Source organism: Salvelinus fontinalis, chromosome 27, assembly GCF_029448725.1.
Source record: "Salvelinus fontinalis isolate EN_2023a chromosome 27, ASM2944872v1, whole genome shotgun sequence".
In the NCBI taxonomy this organism is placed as follows: Eukaryota; Metazoa; Chordata; class Actinopteri; order Salmoniformes; family Salmonidae; genus Salvelinus; species Salvelinus fontinalis.
In genome coordinates this window covers 19,216,764-19,239,783 of record NC_074691.1, presented here as the reverse complement: position 1 = coordinate 19,239,783, position 23,020 = coordinate 19,216,764, and the positions used below count along the sequence as shown (strand labels likewise).

General features: G+C 43.3%; 1 protein-coding gene across 1 annotated transcript in view; it reads right to left on the bottom strand.

Annotated features, from left to right (window-relative positions):
- The window catches only part of LOC129825239 (tyrosine-protein phosphatase non-receptor type 14-like), a gene marked incomplete in the record, with an annotated part of 76,934 nt that overhangs the window by 33,242 nt on the left and 20,672 nt on the right, over positions 1–23,020 (bottom strand). Inside the window, 2 exon segments of the mRNA XM_055885159.1 lie at positions 7,233–7,408; positions 18,173–18,555. Coding sequence (XP_055741134.1) covers positions 7,233–7,408; positions 18,173–18,346 — 350 coding nt within the window.

Sequence of the window (23,020 nt, the reverse complement as noted above, 5' to 3'; positions counted from 1 at the left end):
ATGCTGCAGCAAATGTAGGTCTACCTGTTGCAAGAAAAAAAGTTCCTATGATGAGATGATATGTCTACATGCATTGTGAACTGCATTCCACACTGAGATGGCCTGTCTGTCCCCACTCTGAGCGTTGATGATTGATCACGCAGAAAGCAGAGAGAAGGCTGTAGAGAAGCCAGATTTAGACATCACATATCATTTAGCAGTTCCATTTCATGTCATGGTGTTTATATAAATAATTGATTCGAATTGACTGGATTCTCACAGTTATTTATCACTGGGAATGGGAGTGGGTTTGGGTGGGAGATTTATGTCAATCTCAGTAAACCGCTTCCTGCTATTCAACCCTAGTCTGTGCTGTCTGGGGTGTGTGGACTAGCACTCTGAGCTCCACCATCTCTCTCTCCAGCTCTGTGGATTTATCTCTATCAACAATAGAGGAGCAGTGCAGTAGTGGGTCTGTTCAGTGCTATAGGTTGATTCTCCTTTTGGGGCTGCACATCTGCGGGGCAATTTGAGGTGGGGGTGTGATTAGACTCGCTCAGGATGGGGGAGTCGTCACCAAGAGTGAGCTTCTCCTGCTGCGCTCTCTCTTTGATCCCATAAAAGTCCTGCTGAAAGTGTTTGAGTTTGCCATGCACCATCCCTGTTCAAGCCCTGTACACGTTGGCAGAGGTTGTTTCAGTTTCATGGTCCTCAATGTCTAGTATTCTGAGTTTCCACCATGGAAATCTGTAGAATCTGTTGGATTCTAGCTTAAAATATACTTATTCATGTTCAGAATTTATTGAATTTACATGTATAAGAAATGTATATGTTGGAGTCAATGAAGGGTGAATAGGAACTTGTTGTATGGAAAGTTACTGAGTGAGACAAGGGGAAGTGCAGAAAGGTAATATTCTGTTCAAATTGAATATTTGGAAGGAGGCAAAGAGCAACAGTCTAGTTTCAGTTCCTGATAAGGCAGGTCAGCTGCTGAGGATCTAGGACCATATCTAGGACCATGAGGGATGTGGAACTCAACTCGAGATAAGGTCAACAGTTAAAGAGAGAAGACACTGCTCGGAGGGGGGCCACACACACACACACACACAAGGGTCCTATACTTAGGCAGGGCCATGACAATACCGGTAAGATGAACCTAACAACAGAGAAGGAGTGTCTATCTTAGACATGCAAGGAGATGACTGCCTTGTTGGAAGGTATACAGATGTGCTTGTGTGACTTTGAGCTTTTCATAGAGTTTACTCTGTTTGTTCAGAACCTAACACATCTCTCTTGACAGAGGGGTCTCTGTCTCTCTTTTAGCACTGTGCCATGCCAGGGGATGGGGTGGAAAATTAAGCTGCTTATTTTTCTCTCTTTCTAACAATCAGCAAATAGTGTCTCTGAATTGTCCTTGAGGAGCTTCTTTTTACACTTATTCCATGCAGTGTTCTTTTTTATATCTAAGGGGTACTGTACAGTGATGACCTCTGCACAGGAGGAAGGTATGGAGCAGAGGGCATCAGAGGCCTCTGTATTTGGGTGGGGGAGGCTGTGATGCTCTGCTGCCTTTGTTGGGTTCAAGGGTTTTACACCTCTCACTTCACACCTCAGAGCAACAAGAAGTTGCAGCCGGGACCAGTGCTGTCCTAGCAAGCTTTGTAGCTTTGTAGCCTACAATTAGCATCAAGTCATTATATATAACAAAATATCTAGAGATTATTGTCTTTTTATTTTTGGCTTCAGAAGTAGCTTTAGACCTGAATATTACTCACTCAGTTTTGGGTTAGATGGTATTTCTAGGTTTCTGCTATGTTTCTTCTGCAGGTTTTGGTTTGCTATACAGTTTGGAATTGTGATTTGGAGTGAAGGTTTTGATGTAGCGGGTAGTATCTTGTATAAGTCCTTGCGAAAATCCAAGTTTATATACACTACCGTTCAAAAGTTTGGGGTCACTTAGAAATGTCCTTGATTTTGAAAGAAAAGCTATTTTTTCATCCATTAATATAACATAAAATTGATCAGAAATACAGTGTAGATATTATTAATGTTGTAAATGACTATTGTAGCTGGAAAGGGCAGCTGGAATATGGATATGGAATATCTACATAGCGTACAGAGGCCCATTATCAGCAACCATCACTCCTGTGTTCCAATTCCAGATCTTATTTAGGGGCTTCATAGCAAAGGGAGAAACAAGTCCTCAACTGGCAGCCTCATTAAATAGTACCCGCAAAACACCAGTCTCAACGTCAACAGTGAAGAGGCGACTCCGGGATGCTAGCCTTCTATGCAGAGCTGCAAAGAAAAAGACATATCTCAGACTGGCCAATAAAAAGAAAAGATTAAGATGGGCAAAAGAACACAGACACTGGACAGAGGAACTCTGCCTAGAAGGCCAGCATTCCGGAGTCACCTCTTCACTGTTGACGTTGAGACTGGTGTTTTGCGGATACTGTTTAATGAAGCTGCCAGTTGAGGACTTGTTTCTCCCTTTGCTATGAAGCCCCTAAATAAGATCTGGTGTAACCAATTATACCTTCAGAAGTCAAATAATTAGTTAAATAAAGTCCACCTGTATGCAATCTAAGTGTCACATGATCTTAGTATATACCTGTTCTGAAAAGCCCCAGAGTCTGCAACACCCTTAAGCAAGGGGCACCACCAAGCAAGCGGCATCATGAAGACCAAGGAGCGCGCCAAACAGGTCAGGGACAAAGTTGTGGAGAAGTACAGATCAGGGTTGGGTTATAAAAAATATCAGAAACTTTGAACATCCCATGGAGCACCATTAAATCCATTATTAAAAAATGGAAAGAATATGGCACCACAACAAACCTGCCAAGAGAGGGCCGCCCACCAAAACTCACAGACCAGGCAAGGAGAGGATTAATCAGAGGCAACAAAGAGACCAAAGATAACCCTGAAGGAGCTGCAAAGCTCCACAGCGGAGATTGGAGTATCTGTCCATAGGACCACTTTAAGCCGTACACTCCACAGAGCTGGGCTTTATGGATAGTGGCCAGAAAAAAGCCATTGCTAAAGAAGAAAAATAAGCAAATACGTTTGGTGTTTGCCAAAAGGCATGTGGGAGACTCCCCAAACATATGGAAGAAGGTACTCTGGTCAGATGAGACTAAAATGTAGCTTTTTGGCCATCAAGGAAAACGCTATATCTGGCGCAAACCCAACAACTCTCATCACCCTGAGAACACCATCCCCACAGTGAAGCATGGTGGTGGCAGCATCATGAAACTGGTCAGAATTGAAGAAATGATGGATCGCGCTAAATAGAGGGAAATCCTTGAGGGAAACCTGTTTCAGTCTGCCAGAGATTTGAGACTGGGACAGAGGTTTACCTTCCAGCAGGATAATGACCCTAAGCATACTGCTAAATCAACACTCGAGTGGTTTAAGGAGAAACATTTAAATGTTTTGGAATGGCCTAGTCAAAGCCCAGACCTCAATACAATTGAGAATCTGTGGTATGACTTAAAGATTGCTGTACACCAGTGGAACCCATCCAACTTGAAGGAGCTGGAGCAGTTTTGTCTTGAAGATTGGGAAAAAATCCCAGTGGCTAGATGTGCCAAGCTTATAGAGACATACCCCAAGAGGCTTGCAGCTGTAATTGCTGCAAAAGGTGTCTCTACAAATGTCACGTTCCTGACCTTATTTCCTTTGTTTTGTCTTTGTTTAGTTGGTCAGGACGTGAGCTGGGTGGGCATTCTATGTTATGTGTTTCTATGTTGGGTTCATTGTTATTAGCCTGATATGGTTCTCAATCAGGGGCAGGTGTTTTACGTTTCCTCTGATTGAGAACCATATTAAGGTAGGCTGTTCTCACTGTTTGTTGGTGGGTGATTGTTCCTGTGTCAGTGTTTGTGCCACACGGGACTGTTTCGTTTCGTTCGTTCGTGTGTTCCGTCCTGTTCGTGCGTTCATGTGTGTTGTTCTCAAGTTCAGGTCTGTTCACGTCGTTTGTTATTTGTAGTTTGTTCAAGTGTTTTTCGTCTTCGTTTAAATAAACGAGATTATGTCTTCACAATACGCTGCATTTTGGTCCGATCCTTGCTCTCCTTAGACGAGGAGGAGGACGAGCGTTACAATAAAGTATTGACTTTGGTGGGGTAAATAGTTATGCACGCTCAAGTTCTGTTTCTTTGTCTTATTTCTTGTTTGCTTTACAAGAAAAAATATTTTGCATCTTCAAAGTGGTAGGCATGATTTTAAAGCAACAAAATAGGAAAAATGCCACGGGGGGTGAATACTTTCACAGGCCACTGTACAGTGTTGTAAATATGTGCAAATAGTTAAAGTACAAAAGGGAAAATAAATAAACATACATATAGGTTGTACTTACAATGGTGTTTGTTCTTCACTTGTTGCCCTTTTTCTTGTGGCAACAGGTCACAAATCTTGCTGCTGTGATTGCACACTGTGGTATTTCACCCAATAGATATGGGAGTTCATCGAAATTGGATTTGTTTTCAAATTCTTTGAGTGTCTGTGTAATCTGAGGGAAATATGTGTCTCTAATATGGTCATACATTTGGCAGGAGGTTAGGAAGTGCAGCTCAGTTTCCACCTTATTTTGTGGGCAGTGTGCACATAGCCTGTCTTCTCTTGGGAGCCAGGTCTGCCTTCAGCTGCCTTTCTCAATAGCAAGGCTATGCTCATTGAGTCTGTACATAGTCAAAGATTTCCTTAATTTTGGCTCAGACACAGTGGTCAGGTATTCTGCCACTGTGTACTCTCTGTTTAGGGCCAAATATTATTCTAGTTTGCTCTGTTTTTTTGTAAATTATTTCCAATGTGTCAAGTTATTCTCTTTTTGTTTTCTCATTATTTGGTTGGGTCTAATTGTGATGCTGTCCTGGGGCTGTGCGGTTATTTGGTGTTTTACATTGTACACTGAGGATATTTTTGCAGAATTTTGCGTGCAGAGTCTCAATTTGGTTTGTCCCATTTTGTGAATTCTTGGTTGGTGAGCGGACCCCAGACCTAATAACCATAAAGGGCAATGGGTTCTCTAACTGATTCAGTATTTTTTGCCAGATCCTAATTGGTATGTCAAATTTTATGTTCCTTTTGATGGCATAGAAGTCCCTTCTTGCCTTGTCTCTCAGGTCGTTCACACACACAGACACTCCTTCTCTGTCTCTCTCTCTCTCTTTCTCTCAATTCAAAGATATTTATTGGCATGGGAAACATGTTTACATTGCCAAAGCAAGTGAAATAGATAATCAACAAACCCAACCTCTCTTTCTCTCACACACACACAAACCCCTCACTCAAGCGCTGGTGTCCACTTCCACCACTGTCTGACACTGTTTTTCTTAGCTGAAGTGGCTTTGGACAAGATTCACACACACACACACACACACACACACACACACACACACACACACACACACACACACACACACACACACACACACACACACACACACACACACACACACACACACACACACACACACACACACACACACACACACACACACACACACACACAATCCCCCCTCCCTACCTTCCCTACACACGCCTTTTGATGTTTTGATGGTAAGTTGAAAATGGCCTGTGGTGATATAGACCCATCTGTATCTGACCCCAAGAAATTCTACATAGAGGTCAAGCCCACTACGGCAACATCAGAGGGACACATTTCACCGACATCACAAGGCTGTCTGCCCCCTGCCAGTTAACCTCCAGGCCTGGCTTTAGAGAGCTCAACAGAACATCTTTAAAAAGCCATGCAGCTTTTTACATATACAGGAATTTGGTCTAGTTTCCAGTCCAACTCTTCAAAGAGCCAGGCAGCTACTGTACTGTACCTAAATCTAGACAAGCTCAATCTGTTCATCCAGAGCCACACACATCGAATGTCATTTCATAATTCCCCCAGGGTGATTCTAAAGCCTTTAGTGAAATGGTTGATACTCTGCCATGCCTCTGTAGCATAAGATTCAATGAAACCACTCACAGAGAAAACATTTTTCTCTCAAATAGGGAGCAAACCACTTGCTACTGCAGCAGACAATACGCTAGACAAATTAGATTGTGGTTTCATGTCTCGTAGTAAACAGAGGGAGGAATGTGTGGTGTGTGTCAGTATGTGTTCCTATAACTAAGATCTGAGGCCTGTTTTAATAAGCGTTCTCTCTCTGTCTGTCTAGACATTGTTATGATACCCACTGCCTGCCCTGCCACTCCAAACTAACAGTCAGTCCTCTGAAGCAGGCTCAACAACAAGCCTGGGTTATAGAGGAAAAACATCACAATAACACTACTTAACCCGTGTCTAGGGTGTGATACAACACCATCTAATAGAGGGTGTGGTATGGTACTGTCCTGTGATCTGTCATGAGGCATGTGAGGCCTTGGAACAGGGACAGATAATCAGTATGGTATTGGGCCATGATAGAGGATAGAGGTAGAGTGTAAGGTATTAAGGTATAGGGTGTAGTGTATGTTACCCGGTGACCTAATCCAGCTGGGACACATTGAGCACATACAAAAAGGTACAGGCCAGGGACAGTGGATGGGTATGGTATGGAGCCATGGTAGAGTGTTTGGTTGAGGGTGTAGGGTTTAGGCTGTAGTGTCATCTGGTGACCCAGAGTTCGATACTGCGACCAAAACAGTCGCATTTGCGACCGTTTGACTAGGCAGTGTGACACACATTTTTAATTGGTCTCAAGGACACCAGTGAAAGAATTTGACCTGGTCACGTTAGTTTTTGGTTCACAATTTTATTCAAACGGTAATGTGCAATTGACCAAAAATAAACGTCATGGGAATGTCATGGGATGGCATGGGAATGCCCCTGTTGGTGTGTGTCAAGGCTCGGCATCCGGGCCAGTCAATCATCCCCGTCAGTGGCCCAGCGGAAAAAATATTGTAATAATGCTATTTTTTATCTAGGCTATATAACTGATAAAAAAACTGATGGATTTCCAAAGCTGTTCGCTATGTCGATTATTTATCACACGTGCACTGCACACATACAGTATAGCCTAGATAATCTGTGAGGCAGAGAGCGCACAGATCTCCAACAGCTGGTTGATGCATGGAGCAAAGAACGACAGCGGTAGGAGAGATGTTCCAGGTTATGACATCTACCAGTAGATGCTAAGGCAAGAATAGGTTTAGGTTGTAGCGTTACCTGTTCACCTGCTCAGGCAGGACACGTTGGGGTGAAGGGTTTAGTGTGTAGGATGTAGGGTTTAGGCTGTAGTACATAGTGTTACCTGGTGACCTCCTGCTCAAGGCGTGACACATTGGGGACGTAGAACATGACCCCGAAGAAGAGCAGTGGCTCGTTGCCAAACTTATCCAGCTGTTTCTTCAGAGGCTTCTCCAGCTCGACCCAGCGCTGGGACTGGGGCTGGGCCTTCCCCTGGAACCACAGGCCAAAATAATGGGTCTGGGGGGAGAGACAGAGGAAGAAAGTAATGATTACACATTACAGACATACATATTATTATTGCATCTGAAAGAGGGTTTGTTTCCACAGAGACAGCAGCAGCATGTCGAGAAAGTGGTCCTGCTTGAGATACAGTGCATTCGGGAAAGTATTTTTCTACATTTTGTTACGTTACAGCCTTATTCTAAAATGTATTAAATCGTTTTTTCCTCATCAATCTACACACAATACTCCATAATGACAAAGCAAAATCAGGTTATTACAAATGTTAGCAAATGTATATAAAAAAAACTTCAATATCCCCTTTACATAAGTATTCAGACCCTTTACTCAGTACTTTGTTGAAGCACCTCTGGCAGCGATAACAGCCTTGAGTTTATTGGGTATGACGCTACAATCAATCAAATGTATTTATAAAGCCCTTTTTACATCAGGCGATGTCACGAAGTGCTATACAGAAACCCAGTCTAAAACCCCAAACAGCAAGCAATGCAAACGTAGAAGCACGGTGGCTAGGAAAAACTTCCTAGAAAGGCAGGACCCTAGAAAGAAACCTAGAGAGGAACCAGGCTCTCAGGGGTGGCCAGTCCTCTTCTGGCTGTGCCGGGATGAGATTATAACAGTACATGGCCAAGATGTTCAAACTTTCATAGATGACCAGCAGGGTCAAATAATAATAATCACAGTGGTTGTCGAGGGTGTAACAGGTCAGCACCTCAGGAGTAAATGTCAGTTGGCTTTTCAAAGCCGAGCATTCAGAGTTAGAGACAGCAGGTGCGGTTGAGTAAGAGAGTCGAAAACAGCAGGTCCGGGACAAGGTAGCACGTCCGGTGAACAGGTCAGGGATCCAAAGCCGCAAGCAGAACAGTTGAAACTGGAGCAGCAGCACGACCAGGTGGACTGGGGACAGCAAGGAGTCATCAGGCCAGGTAGTCCTGTGGCATAGTCCCAGGGCTCAGGTCCTCCGGGAGGGGAGAGGGAGAGAGAATTAGAGGGAGCATACTTAAATTCACACAGGATACCGGATAAGACAGGAGAAATACTCCAGACATAACAGACTGAACCTACTCCCCGACACATAAACTATTGCAGCATAAATACTGGAGGCTGAGATAGGAGGGGTCGGGAGACACTGTGGAGGGCCAACCAGGCAGAATAAAAGCTTGGCACAGCTGTATTTTGAGAGTTTCACCTATTCTTCTCTGCAGATCCTCTCAAGCTCTGTCATGTTGGATAGGGAGCATCTCTGCACAGCTATTTTCAGGTCTCTCCAGATATGTTAGATCGGGTTCAAGTCCGGGCTCTGGCGGTGCCACTCAAGGACATTCAGAGACTTGTCCCCAAGCCACCAAGCCACTCCTGCGTTGTCTTGGCTGTGTGCTTAGGGTTGTTGTCCTGTTGGATGGTGAACTTTCGCCCAAGCCTGAGGTCTTGAGTGCTCTGGAGTAGGTTTTCATCAAGGATCTCTCTGTACTTTGCTCAGTTATTACTTCCCTTGATCATGATGAGACTCCCAGTAACTTCCACTGAAAGACATTCCCACAAAATGATGCTGTCACCACCATGCATCACCGTAGCGATGGTGCCAGGTTCCCTCCAGACGTGACGCTTCAGGCGATCATTCAGGCCAAAGACTTCAATCTTGGTTTTATCAGACCAGGCTTGCGTTTGGTTACTCTACAATAAAGGCCTGATTGGTGGAGTGCTGCATAGATGGTTCTCCTTCTGGAAGGTTCTCCCATCTCCACAGAGGCACTCCGGAGCTCAGTCAGAGTGACCATCGGGTTCTTGGTCACCTCCCTGACCAAGATTCTTCTCCCCAATTGCTCATTATGGCTGGGCATCTAGCTCTAGGAAGAGTCTTGGTGGTTCCAAACTTCTTCCATTTAAGAATGATGGAGGCCACTTTGTTCCAGGGAACCTTCAATGATGCAGACATTTTTTAGTACCCTTCCCCAAATCTGTGCCTCGACACAATCCTGTCTCGGAGCTCTTCTTTCGACCTCATGGCTTAGTTTTTGCTCTGACATGCACTGTCAACTGTTGGACCTTATATAGACAGGTGTGTCTTTCCAAATCATGTCAAAATCAATTGATTTGACCACAGGTGGACTCCAATCAAATTGTAGAAACATCTCTTGGATGATCAATGGGAACAGGATGCACCTGAGCTCAATTTAGAGTCTTATAGCAAAGGGTCTGAATACTTATGTAAATAAGGTATTTCAAATCAAATACAAATAGTCTCAGTAGTCATTTTATTAGCTGTTCAGGAGTCTTATGGCTTGGGGGGTAGAAGCTATTCAGGAGCCTCTTGGACCTAGACTTGGCGCTCCGGTACCGCTTGCCGTGCGGTAGCAGAGAGAACAGTCTATGACTAGGGTGGCTGGAGTCTTTGACAATTTGTAGGCCCTTCCTCTGACACTGCCTGGTATAGAGGTCCTGGATGGCAGGAAGCTTGGCCCCGGTGATGTACTGGGCCATACGCACTACCCTGTGTAGTGTCTTGCGGTCAGAGGCTGAGCAGTTGCCATACCAGGCAGTGGTGCAACCCGTCAGGATGCTCTCGATGGTGCAGCTGTAAAACGTTTTGAGGATCTGAGGACCCATGCCAAATCTTTTCAGTCTCCTGAGGGGGAATAGGCTTTGTCGTGCCCTCTTCACAACTGTCTTGGTGTGCTTGGACCATGTTAGTTTGTTGGTGATGTGGACACAAGCTCTCAACCTGCTCCACTGCAGCCCCGCCGATGAGAATGGCGGCGTGCTCGGTCCTCCGTTTCCTGTAGTCCACAATCATCTCCTTTGTCTTGATGACGTTGAGGGAAAGGTTGTTGTCCTGGCACCAAACGGCCAAGTCTCTGACCTCCTCCCTATATTCTGTCTCATCGTTGTTGGTGATCAGGCCTACCACTGCTGTGTCATCAGCAACCTTGATGATGGTGTTGGAGTCGTGCCTGGCCATGCAGTCATGAGTGAACAGGGAGTACAGGAGGGGACTGAGCACGCACCCCTGAGGGCCCCCAGTGCTGAGGATCAGCGTGGCTAATGTGTTGTTACCTACCCTTACCACCTGGTCTAGGGTTTCTGGGATACTGGTGTTGATGTGAGCCATGACCAGCCTTTCAAAGTATTTCATGGCTACAGACGTGAGTGCTACGGGTCGGTAGTCATTTAAGCAGGTTACCTTAGTGTTCTTGGGCACAGGGACTATGGTGGTCTGCTTGAAACATGTTGGTATTACAAACATTTAAAAATGCCCCTAATTAACCATATATGGTCAAAACCATCACTTTAAAGACGGCGGGAATATACAACACTATGTCATGAAATAGCCTACAACGGCGCAACCCGTTTTTCGAGACTACATTAGAGGTGCTAGTGTGAGAGATTGAATACAACCACAAGGTTTTATTTGGCTAATTCAGTTGAGGTAAACCCCCCCCCCACACACACACACACACACACAAAGAAAAGCCCATTAGGACAATTCAACTTGCTTTAGCAATGGCAAATTTACTTCAAATGAGTAGGCAACACTCAACAATACGCCATCCATCCTCAACAAGCCATCCATCCTCAACAAGCCATCCATCTTCAACAAGCCATCCATCCTCAACAAGCCATCCATCCTCTAGGCCAACATTGCTGTTCTGCAGAATGAACGAGTTGTGCATTACACCTGGCCACCACATTGAGCAGTGTTTTTTGTGCATCACATAACCTATCACCAGCACATCAAGAGTGGAAGCCTTTTCTGTTCACATATTTGAACTCGTTTTGGTATGGTGCTTTTGGGGCTATGTGTGTGCAGTCTATTGCTCCGTTCGCATTTCTGAACCAATTGATGGTAAAACAAACACCAAATTTCCCAAATTGTTCCCAAATTGTTCCCAAATTGATGTGCACTGGAATGGCATGTGTTTGCTCTTTCTAAAGTATGAATCAAATCCTCGCAAAGATCCTATACGATTGGTTTTGTGAAACAATATCTGATGAGCCAATCTGTACTTTCTGGGAAAAAAGTCCTACCGATCTTTAAAAATGCACTGTGCGAAAAGCATCGTGTGACAAATCTTCCAACATAGCAAGATCAGCCATCTCTCTTTCCATTTCCATTAACAGTCTTTTATAGTATTTCAACAAAGGTTTCACATTCACACATGCCTCTAATTAAACAAATTACTGTACTTTATATTGATTATTATCGTAACAAATGCACTGACGTGGGCAAATTATATCTAGCCTTTCAAGATGTTTCACGAATTCAAAATGTATATACGATTAATTAGAAAAACAATTTCATCATTACTCTCCCAATTTCAACATATATTTCCCCATGCTTGACAAGCAGCTTCTACAACTTGGCACTATGCATGCTCATGGCAGTGCATACATTTCCGTTCATATTGATACATTTCACACTTTGCATGGAAATGATCCCACACATGGTTTAAGCACAAATGTGTTTATACACATGGTTAATAAATGAGGCCCCAGGTGTCATGGCCGTTGAATGAAGAGGACCAAGGTGCAGCGTGGTGAGCGTACATATCCCCTTTTATTAGGTGATGATGCCGACAAAACAATAAACAATACCAAACAACTGTGACGCTTGAGGCTAAGTGCCACAAACAAAGTTAACCTCCCACAAAGACAGGTGGGAAAAAGGGCTACCTAAGTATGGTTAAAAATCAGAGACAACGATAGACAGCTGTCCCTGATTGAGAACCCTACCCGGCCAAAACATAGAAATACAAATAATAGAACTAAAGAACATAGAATACCCACCCCAAATCACACCCTGACCAAACCAAATAGAGACATAAAAAGGACCTCTAAGGTCAGGGCGTGACACCAGGTGTGTCTAGCTGGACTTCAGTTGGATTGAGAATAGAATGTTCCAAATCCAACAGTATTTTTATCCTGTTGTTGTATTAAAAAAAATACCTCTATGTGTGTCTGTGTGTGTCTGTCTGTGTGTGTGTGTGTGTCTGTCTCTGTGTGTGTGTGTGTCTGTCTCTGTGTGTGTGTGTGTGTGTGTGTGTGTGCTCAGCACACCTGTTTCTAAAGGCCAGGTGCAAAGTCAATCATTTGTTATGTGCGTCAGAGTGTGACCTTTAAGTAATTGTATATGTGGAGTGTGTATGTGTCACCTGGAATCCTCAACTTTGCTGTATCGCTTTAGGTGATACACACACACACACTTCATACGAAACACACAAATCCATCCACTTCCACACAGCCTATGATCAAAACTTTGAATTTAATTCAATTACATTTCAGATCCATGCAAAAGTATGTGGACACACCTTCAAATTAGTAGATTCGCATATTTTAGCTACACCTTTTGCTGAAAGGAGTATAAACTCGAGAACACAACCATGCAATCTCCATAGACAAACATCGGCAGTAGAATGGCCTAACTGAAGATCTTAAGTGACTTTCAACGTGGCACCGTCATAGAACGCCACCTTTCCAACAAGTCAGTTCGTAAAATTTGGCTCAGCTGTTAGGAGCAAAAATAGCTCATCCGCAAAGTGGAAGGGTACACAAGCTCACAGAACAGGACCGCTGAGTGCTGAAGTGCGTAGGGCGTAAAAATCGTATGTCCTCGGTTGCAACACTCACTACTGAGTTCCAAACTGCCTCTGGAAGCAACTTCAGCACAAGAACTGTTCGTCGGGAGCTTCGAGATATGGGTTACCATGGCCGAGCAGCTGGACCAAGCCTAAGATCAACATGCGGAATGCCAAGCGTCGGCTGGAGTGGTGTAAAGCTGGCAGCCATTGGACTGGAGAAATGGAAACGTGTTCTCTGGAGTGATGAATCACGCTTCACCATCTGGCAGTCCGATGGACGAATCTGGGTTTGGCAAATGCCAGGAGAACGCTAACTGCCCCAATGCATAGTGCCAAATGTAAAGTTTGGTGGAGGAGGCATAATGGTCTGGGGCTGTTTTTCATGGTTCAGGCTAGGCACATTAGTTCCAGTGAAGGGACATTTTAACACTACAGCATAAAATGACATTCTTGGCAAATCTGTGCTTTCAACTTTGCAGCAACGGTTTGGTAAAGGCCCTTTCCTGTTTCAGCATGCAATCGTGCACAAAGTGAGGTCCATACAGAAATTGTTTGTCGAGTTCGGTGTGAATGGCCTGCACAGAGCCCTGACCTCAACCCCATCAAACACCTCTGGGATGAATTGGAATGCTGACTGCGAGCCAGGCCTAATCGCCCAACATAAGTGCCCGACATCACTAATGATTTTGTGGCTGAATGGAAGCAAGTCCCTGCAGCAATGTTCCAACATCTAGTGGAAAGCCTTCCCAGAAGAGTGGAGGCTTTTATAGCGGCAAAGGGGGGACCAACTCCATATTAATGTCCATGATTTTGGAATGAGATGTTCAACGAGCAGGTCCACATACTTTTGGTAATGTAGTGTACATACAGTTGAAGTCGAAAGTTTACATATACCTTAGCCAAATACATTTAAACTCAGTTTCACAATTCCTAACATTTAATCCTTGTAAAAATTCCTTGTCTTAGGTCAGTTAGGATCACCACTTTATTTTAACAATGTGAAATGTCAAAATAATAATAGAGAGAATTATATATTTCAGCTTTTATTTCTTTCATCACATTTCCAGTGGGTAAGAAGTTTACATACACTCAAATAGTATTTGGTTGGCCTTGCCTTTAATTTTTTTAACTTGGGTCAAACGTTTAACGTAGCCTTCCACAAGCTACCCACAATAAGTTGGGTGAATTTTGGCCCATTCCTACTGACAGAGCTGGTGTAACTGAGTCAGGTTTGTAGGCCTTCTTGCTCGCACACGCTTTTTCAGTTCTTCCCACTCATTTTCCATAGGATTGAGGTCAGGGTTTTGTGATGGCCACTCCAATACCTTGACTTTGTTGTCCTTAAGCCATTTTGCCACAACGTTGGACGTATGCTTGGGGTCATTGTCCAGTTGGAAGACCCACTTGCGACCAAGCTTTAACTTCCTGACTGATGTCTTGAGATGTTGCGTCAATATATCCACATCCTTTTCCTCCCTCATGATGCCATCTATTTTGTGAAGTGCACCAGCCCCTCCTGCAGCAAAGCACCCCCACAACATGATGCTGCCACCCCCGTGCTTCACGGTTGGGATGTTGTTCTTCGGCTTGCAAGCCTCCCCCTTTTTCCTCCAAACATAACGATGGTCATTATGGCCAAACAGTACCCTTTTTGTTTCATCCGACCAGAGGACATTTCTCCAAAAAGTACGATCTTTGTCTTCATGTGCAGTTGTAAACCGTAGTCTGGCTTTTTTTAATTGCGGTTTTGGAGCAGTGGCTTCTTCCTTGCTGAGTGGCCTTTCAGGTTATGTCGATATAGGACTCGTCTTACTGTGGATATAGATACTTTTGTACCAGTTTCCTGCACCATCGTCTTTGCTGTTGTTCTGGGATTGATTTGCACTTTTTGCACCAAAGTACATTCATCTCTAGAAGACAGAACGCGTCTCCTTCCTGAGCGGTATGACGGCTGCGTGGTCCCATGGGGTTTATACTTGCGTACTATTGTTTGTACAGATGAACGTGGTACCTTCAGGAAATTTGGAAATTGCTCCCAAGGATGAACCAGACTTGTGGAGGTCTACAATTTTTTCTGAGGTATTGGCTGATTTATTTTGATTTTCCCATGATGTCAAGCAAAGAGGCACCGAGTTTGAAGGTAGGCCTTGAAATACATCCACAGGTACATCTCCCAGTGACTCAAATGATGTCAATTAGCATATCAGAAGCTTCTAAAGCCATGACATCATTTTCTGGAATTTTCCAAGCTGTTTAAAGGCACAGTCAACTGAATGTAAACTTCTGACCCACTGGAATTGTGATAGTGAATTAAAAGTGAAATAATTGTTGGAAAAATTACTTGTGTCATGCACAAAGTAGATGTCCTAACCGACTTGCCAAAATTATAGTTTGTTAAGATTATAGTTTGTTAACAAGAAATTTGTGGAGTGGTTGAAAAACGAGTTTTAATGACTCCAACCTAAGTGTATGTAAACTTCCGACTTCAACTGTACAAACACACACACACACAGTCTCAGACACCCATCAATCACACACTCCTGGCGCTGTCAGGATGAGCTGTGGTGAAAGACGAGACACATCAGCAATGAAAGGAGAGAGAAAGAGAGTGAAAGAGAGAAAGATAGTTATTTTTTGACCATAGTAAGGCCTGCCGTGTAGGTGTAGTGTTTGGGTAGGTGGGGAAGAGAGGGGGTTAGATAGAGGTAGGGGGGTAAATGGAGAGGAAAGGGGGTTAGACAGAGGCCGAAGCGGGGGTGTAACTGTACCTTGTATTTATGACATATCTGATGCCTGGGAAATATCACAACATTGTGTGAGTACGCACTACATTGCCTCTCCCACATACACGCATTCACACTTACACACACACACACACACACACAAGTACACACAGGTTCACACAGGCATACACATACACATTGATCTGTGTTTACAACAGTGAACAAACAAACATACACATACTAAACACTGCAGACCAAGCCCAAGTCTGTCTTAAATGGGTTTGAAGCTTTAACAAGCATTGTTAACTCTGAACTGGGCTGTAATGAGGAAAACCTCCATATAGGCCAGAACAGTCGAACAGGATGAGAAGGGGGAGAGGGTGAGGGAGCTGGAGAAGAGGAGGAGAGAAAAAAATGAGATAGTGTGAAAAGGAGCAAAGGAGGAGAGAGAAAAGTTGCCGAGGTCAAAGAACAGGAATCAAAAAGAGAGTGAGAAAAGGAGGGAGGGAGGAGAGAACAAGAAAGGAAGGGAATGACAATAAAAACATGAGCTCAGTCTCTAAACCAGCAGATATTTACCATTGAATGACGAGGAGGAGGTGGGAGTTAGAGAGAGGGCGATGGAAAGGGGGAGGTGGGGGTAGTGGGTCTGGGGACGGGTATCTCTTTCTCCTGCAGTGAATGGAGGACAAAGAGATGCTATGCTTCGTTAGAGAAAGACAAGAGCCCCTATGGAGAGACGGAGCGGAGGGCAGAGAAAAATACACAGGGCCTGCAGAGAGACACGTGGCAGAGATACACACACACACACAGTCCTCTGTCTCTGTCAAACACACACAACACCTACAGTGCATTCAGAAAGTATTCCCACCCCTTGACTTTGTCCACATTTTGTTGTGTTACAGCCTGAATTTCAAATTGATTAAATTGAGATTTTGTGTCACTAGCCTACCTACACACAATACCCCATAATGTCAAAGAGGAATTATGTTTTTAAACATTTTTACAAATTAATAAAAAATGAAAAGCTGAAATGTCTTGAGTCAATAAGTATTCAATCCCTTTATTATGGCAAGCTTAAATAAGTTCAGGAGTAAAAATATGCTTAATAAGTTGCATGGACTATAATAGTGTGCAATAATAGTGGTTAACATGATTTTTGAATGACTACCTCATCTCTGTACCCCACACAATTATATGTCGAGCAGTGAATTTCAAACACAGATTCAACCTCAAAGACCAGGTAAGTTTTCCAATGCCTCGCAAAGAAGGACACCTATTGGTAGATAGGTAAAAAAAAGCAGACATTGAATATCCCTTTGAGCACAGTGAAGTTATTAATTACACTTTGGATCGTGTATCAATACACCCTGCACTACACAGATACAGGAATCCTTCCTTACTCAGTTGCCGGAGAAGAAGGAAACCGCTCAGGGATTTCACCATGGTGAATTTAAAACAGTTACAGAGTTTAATGGCTGTGATCGGAGAAAACTGAGGATGGATCAACAACATTGTAGTTACTCCACAATACTAAAGTAAATGACAAAGTGGAAGGAAAGAGTTCTGTACAGAATAAAAATATTCTAAAACATGGATTCTGCTTGCATGAAGGCACTAAAGTAAAACGGAATATAATGTGGCCAAGGAATAGGATGTTTTAGGAGGATACAAATAAACAGAATACAGCTATAAGCACAGGCAACATGGTTCAGTCTGCTTTCCAACAGACACGGAGACCAATGCACCTTTCAGCAGGACAATAACCTAAAACACTAGCTGAAGTCTACACTGGAGTTGTTTACCAAGACGACATTGAATGTCCCTGAGTGGCTGTATGGCAATGATCAACAATCAACTTAACAGACCTTGAATAATTTTTTAAAGAATAATGGACAAATGTTGTACAATCCAGGTGTGGAAAGCTCTTAGAGACTTACCCAGAAAGACGCACAGTTGTAATCACTACCAAAGGTGATTCTAACATGTATTGACTCAGGGGTGTGAATACTTATGTAAATGAGACATTTCTGTATTTCATATCCAATAAATGAGCAAAAAGTTATTAAAACCTGTTTTCACTTTGTCATTATGGGGTATTATGTGTAGATGGGTGAGAAAAAGATATCTATTTAATCCATTTTGAATTCAGGCTGTAACACAACAAAATGTTGAACAAGTCAAGGTATGTGAATACTTTCTGAATACTTTCTGATCTTCCCTAGATCTAACCATGCCATCTCACCTTCACTGACATACACAGACAAGCACACACACAATGACTATATGTTCTTTATTCCAATCAGTGTTGCTGATTGTGAACAGTGTTGTGTGTGTGCTTGTGTACGCATATCTTTCTGTTTATGTGGGATCAACATCATGTACTGTAAGCTGTGGGAGGGGTGTGCTAGCGATAGAGAGATGAATGTAGTTGCAGAGCTAGTGTGTGTTTTTCCCCTCACCTCTCGTAGTTCCAGTCTCTGGGCCACTGCCTCCAGACATTCCTGCCCCGTACTCTCCACAGACAGAGTACACTCGATCACGTTGTTGTCCAGCAGACGAATCCGCGTCACAAAGTAGTTCTTGCTTAGCACGTTGTAGCGCCGTGTCCGACGCAGCATCAGCCTGAACGGCATGGCTCAGAGGTCACAGTGCGGTGAGATGTGAAAGGTCACAAGAGAATGAGGGGGTGGGGCTTTAGGACGTTGATGCTGCTCTTCCCACCCTCGCGTGGCAGCCACACCCCAGGGTGAAGCAGTGCTCTCTGGGAAGGTGCTGGCCCATTCCCTGAGACGTCTGGAAGAGGAGAAAGAGGAGAGGTGGACTGGAGGAGGATCACTGGGAGCTGCAGGGAGAGATGGGAAAGAAGAAAGATTTCATATCAGAAAAAATATACCAGCTAAAATAACAATACAGGACAGTGCAGTACATGTGAGTGATTGAGCAGTTATAGATTCCTCTAGATGTATTTTGATGTAACTCAAAAGCCCTGAAGCAGGACCAAAAGAACCCCAAATCTTTCAAGTGAGGGTAAGCTAGTAGGTTGGGCGCCCTGACTAAATAATTTAACACAAGTGAATGAATTTAAAGGACAGAACAGTAGATTGTCAACTAAAATCACTGAAATGGCACAACCAACTAGTAGTAGTACTGGTGCTTCAAGCCAAGCAGCTGGCTTCTTTAAACCTCCATTTGAGAGCTGTTTGAGTCTGGGGGAAGATGTGAAGACATGGATGGATCAAGTTCAAACAGTAGAAAGAGGAATTCATGCGAGGCAGCAGCTGGCTTTGGAGGAACTAATGGAGCTTCTCTTCTCATATCTCCTGAGTGGGAGTCCTTTCCTTTTTATCTGGCTCAGCCAAAGAGGACAGCACACCAGACATTATACAGTGTAGCGTTACATTATAGACACACGCGATCTCTACTCCAAATATAACTCTCATACACTAACAAACAATTCCTACAGCTTAGAAGTACATGTAGACTCCCTAACATGTGAATATTTTAGACAGAGTAGACACACACACGTGCACACACACTTACACACTCAGTGTGTGGTTAGTAGGGTTCAGAGAGTACTAGAATGGGAACCCTTTGAACACTATCCCTGGATTAATTATCAGGTCTGGGCTTTCATGTTCTGTAGAAGAGACTACCATCAGGAGAGAAAAAGGGCTTTGAAGTTGTTCAACACACACACAGACACACAGACACACCACTGTTTCCGTTGTGAAAATGTGGTGCTGGACATTTGACCAGCAGAATTTTCATTTGAGAAATTGACCGGACCCATAGGCCTTTGCATAGTAACCTGATTAGGACGCTCCCTCACGGTGCTCAGAACAACAGAAATCACTTCAGATGATGGTAATTATTCTTCACAGAACTTGCAAGTCGAGTACGCAATGATTTGTGTCCTTCTTACCGCGCACTTTGAAGATGTTAGAACAACTTTCCACATTTACTTTACCTCAGCCAACAGGACGAGTAACAAACAGCAAAATGACTAGCCCATGCATAAGCGGCACATGAGTTTAAAGTTTTGGGAAGCTAATATTCACCATAAAAATGCACCTTTATAATAAAGCATCATCGCATTTGCAGACTTATGTAAAATAGCCTACTAATCTTACTAGGGCTGGGCGATATGTCCAAAATCTCATATCCTGATATAGGTCATTTCCTGTAAATTCAATGAATAAATAGTTTATATAAAATGACCACATGTAAAAGCCTATTTCTTATTACATTTTGAATTATACAAATACAAATAAAAAGGTACTTACTCATATTTGATTATTTCTCCTTTTATTTAGAACCTTGGCGCAAATTTTCAATTAAGCATGTAACAAAATATAAAATATGAATGTATAAAATATAAAAAAGGTAAACAGAAAACACTTCAACTATAGGTGAAAAACAAAATCAATATAGGCCGAAAATATATATATATATTTTTGGGGGCGTGCCTGTTTTGCATGTTATTTTGGCATTAATACGTGTCACATATCAATTTGCATTTGGTACCTCGGGTCGAGTGTCAGCACCAACTCACGAAACCCCCGTTTCTCGACAGTATAAATTGGGGCCATGTCTTTGCAGATGTAAGTTGTAACGGCAGCTGTTATCTTCTTCCATCTTCATGATTCTTTGCCATATGGTGTGTCGCGGGCAAAAGCCTCTTGCAACGTCTGAGTCGGAGGTTTGTTTTGAGCACTCAACTGTACTTTTTTGGGTCTCATCCGTAGCCTCTCTGTACTGTTTCACATGATTCTTGCGTAGGTGGTAAAATAGGTTAGTGGTGTTTGAGCCTGTTGTCGTGACCGGCCTGCGGCATATTTTGCAGAGGACGGTTTTCTGGTCCCTGTCAGACTTTCATACCCTAACCACGTCCATGCGACTGAAGTAGCCCCTCTTTTAGGTCCGAGCTCAGTGTCTCCGTGCACTGTGTCACGTTCACTCTCCTCCATGTTTGTTTGTGTTGCATATTTCCTTCCACACGGCAAAGCGTCGTCCAATTGGCGAAAAATATTGCCGTAAAGAGTGATTTGCGACACAACGAAATAAACAATAGAGCATAATATGAAACAATAGACAAACATCTATCGGCACAAGATATAAACTCAAAAAAAGAAACATCCTCCCACTGTCAACTGCGTTTATTTTCAGCAAACTTAACCTGTGTAAATATTTGTATGAACATAACAAGATTCAACAACTGAGACATAAACTGAACAAGTTTCCCAGACATGTGACTAACAGAAATTGAATAATGTGTCCCTGAACAAAGTGGGTCAAAATCAAAAGTAACAGTCAGTATCTGGTGTGGCCACCAGCTGCATTAACTTCTTATGGCTGCAGGGGCAGTATTGAGTAGCTTTGATGAAAGGTGCACAGAGGTGCCCAGAGTAAACGGCCTACTCCTCAGTCCCAGTTGCTATTATTAGTATTTGATAGAAAACACTCTGACGTTTCTAAAACTGTTTGAATTATGTCTGTGAGTATAACAGAACTCATATGGCAGGCAAAAACCTGAGAAAAAATCCAAACAGGAAGTGGAAATTCTGAGGCTGGTCGATTTTCAACCAAGTTTCTATTGAAATCACAGCGAGATATGGATGAGTTTGCACTTCCTACGGTTTCCACTAGATGTCAACAGTCTGTAGAACCTTGTCTGATGCCTCTACTGTGAAGGGGGGCCGAATGAGAGGGGAATTAGACAGGTCTGCCATGACCTGACCATTCTTTGACCATGCGCGTTCACATGAGAGGGAGCTCTGTTCCATCGCTCATCTGAAGTCAATGTAATTCTCCAGTTGGAACGTTATTCAAGATTTATGTTAAAAACATTCTAAAGATTGATTCAATACATCTTTTGACATGTTTCTACTGACTGTTATGGAACTTTTGGACATTTCGTCAGCTTTTAGTGAACGCGCTTCCTGACGTTGGATTTGTTTACCAAACACGCTACAAAAATAACTATTTGGACATAAATGATGGACATTACCGGACAAAACAAACATTTCTTGTGGGAGTCCTGGGAGTGCATTCCGACGAAGATCAGCAAAGGTAAGTGAAGATTTATAAAAACAAGCCATACAGAATGGCTTGTTTTTGTGGCTGAACGCTGTTTTCAGATTATTGAATATTGTGTTTTGCCGTAAAGCTTTTTGAAATCTGACACAGCGGTTGCATTAAGAACAAGTGTATCAATAATTCTATGTAAAACATGTATCTTTCATCAAAGTTTATGATGAGTATTTCTGTTATTTGACGTGTCTCTGCAATTTCTCCGGATATTTTGGAGGCATTTCTGAACATGGCGCCAATGTAAACTGAGGTTTTTGGATATAAATATGAACTTAATCGAACAAGACATATATGTATTGTGTAACATGAAGTCCTATGAGTGTCATCTAATGAAGATCAAAGGTTAGTGATTCATTTTCTCTATTTGTGCTTTTTGTGACTCCTCTCTTTGGCTGGAAAAATGGCTGAATTTTTCTGTGAGTTGGTGGTGACGTAACATAATCGTTTGTGGTGCTTTCACTGAAAAGCATATTTGAAATCGGACACTTTGGTGGGATTAACAACAAGATTACCTTTAAAATGGTATAAGATACATGTATGTTTGAGGAATTTTAATTATGAGATTTCTGTTTGAATTTGGCGCCCTGCACTTTCACTGGCTGTTGTCATATCGTTAACGGGATTGCAGCCATAAGTTAAGTACTGCAGTGCATCTCCTCCTCATGGACTGCACCAGATTTGCCAGTTCTTGCTGTGAGATATTACCCCACTCTTCCACCAAGGTACCGGCAAGTTCCCAAACATTTCTGGGGGGAATGGCCCTAGCCCTCACCCTCCGATCCAACAGGTCCCAGACGTGCTCAATGGGATTGAGATCCGGCCTCTTCGCTGGCCATGGCAGAACACTGACATTTCTGTTCTGCAGGAAATCACGCACAGAGCGAGCAGTATGGCTGGTGGCATTGTCATGCTGGAGGCTCATGTCAGGATGAGCCTGCAGGAAGGTTACCACATGAGGGAGGAGGATGTCTACCCTATAACGCACAGCATTGAGATTTCCTGCAATGACAACAAGCTCAGTCCGATGATGCTGTGACACACCGCCCCAAACCATGACGGACCGTCCACCTCCAAATTGACCCCGCTCCAGAGTACAGGCCTCGGTATAATGTTCATTCCTTCGGCGATAAACGCGAATCCGACCATCACCCCCGGTGAGACAAAACCGCGTCTTGTCAGAGAAGATCACTTTTTGCCAGTCCAGTCTGGTCCAGCGA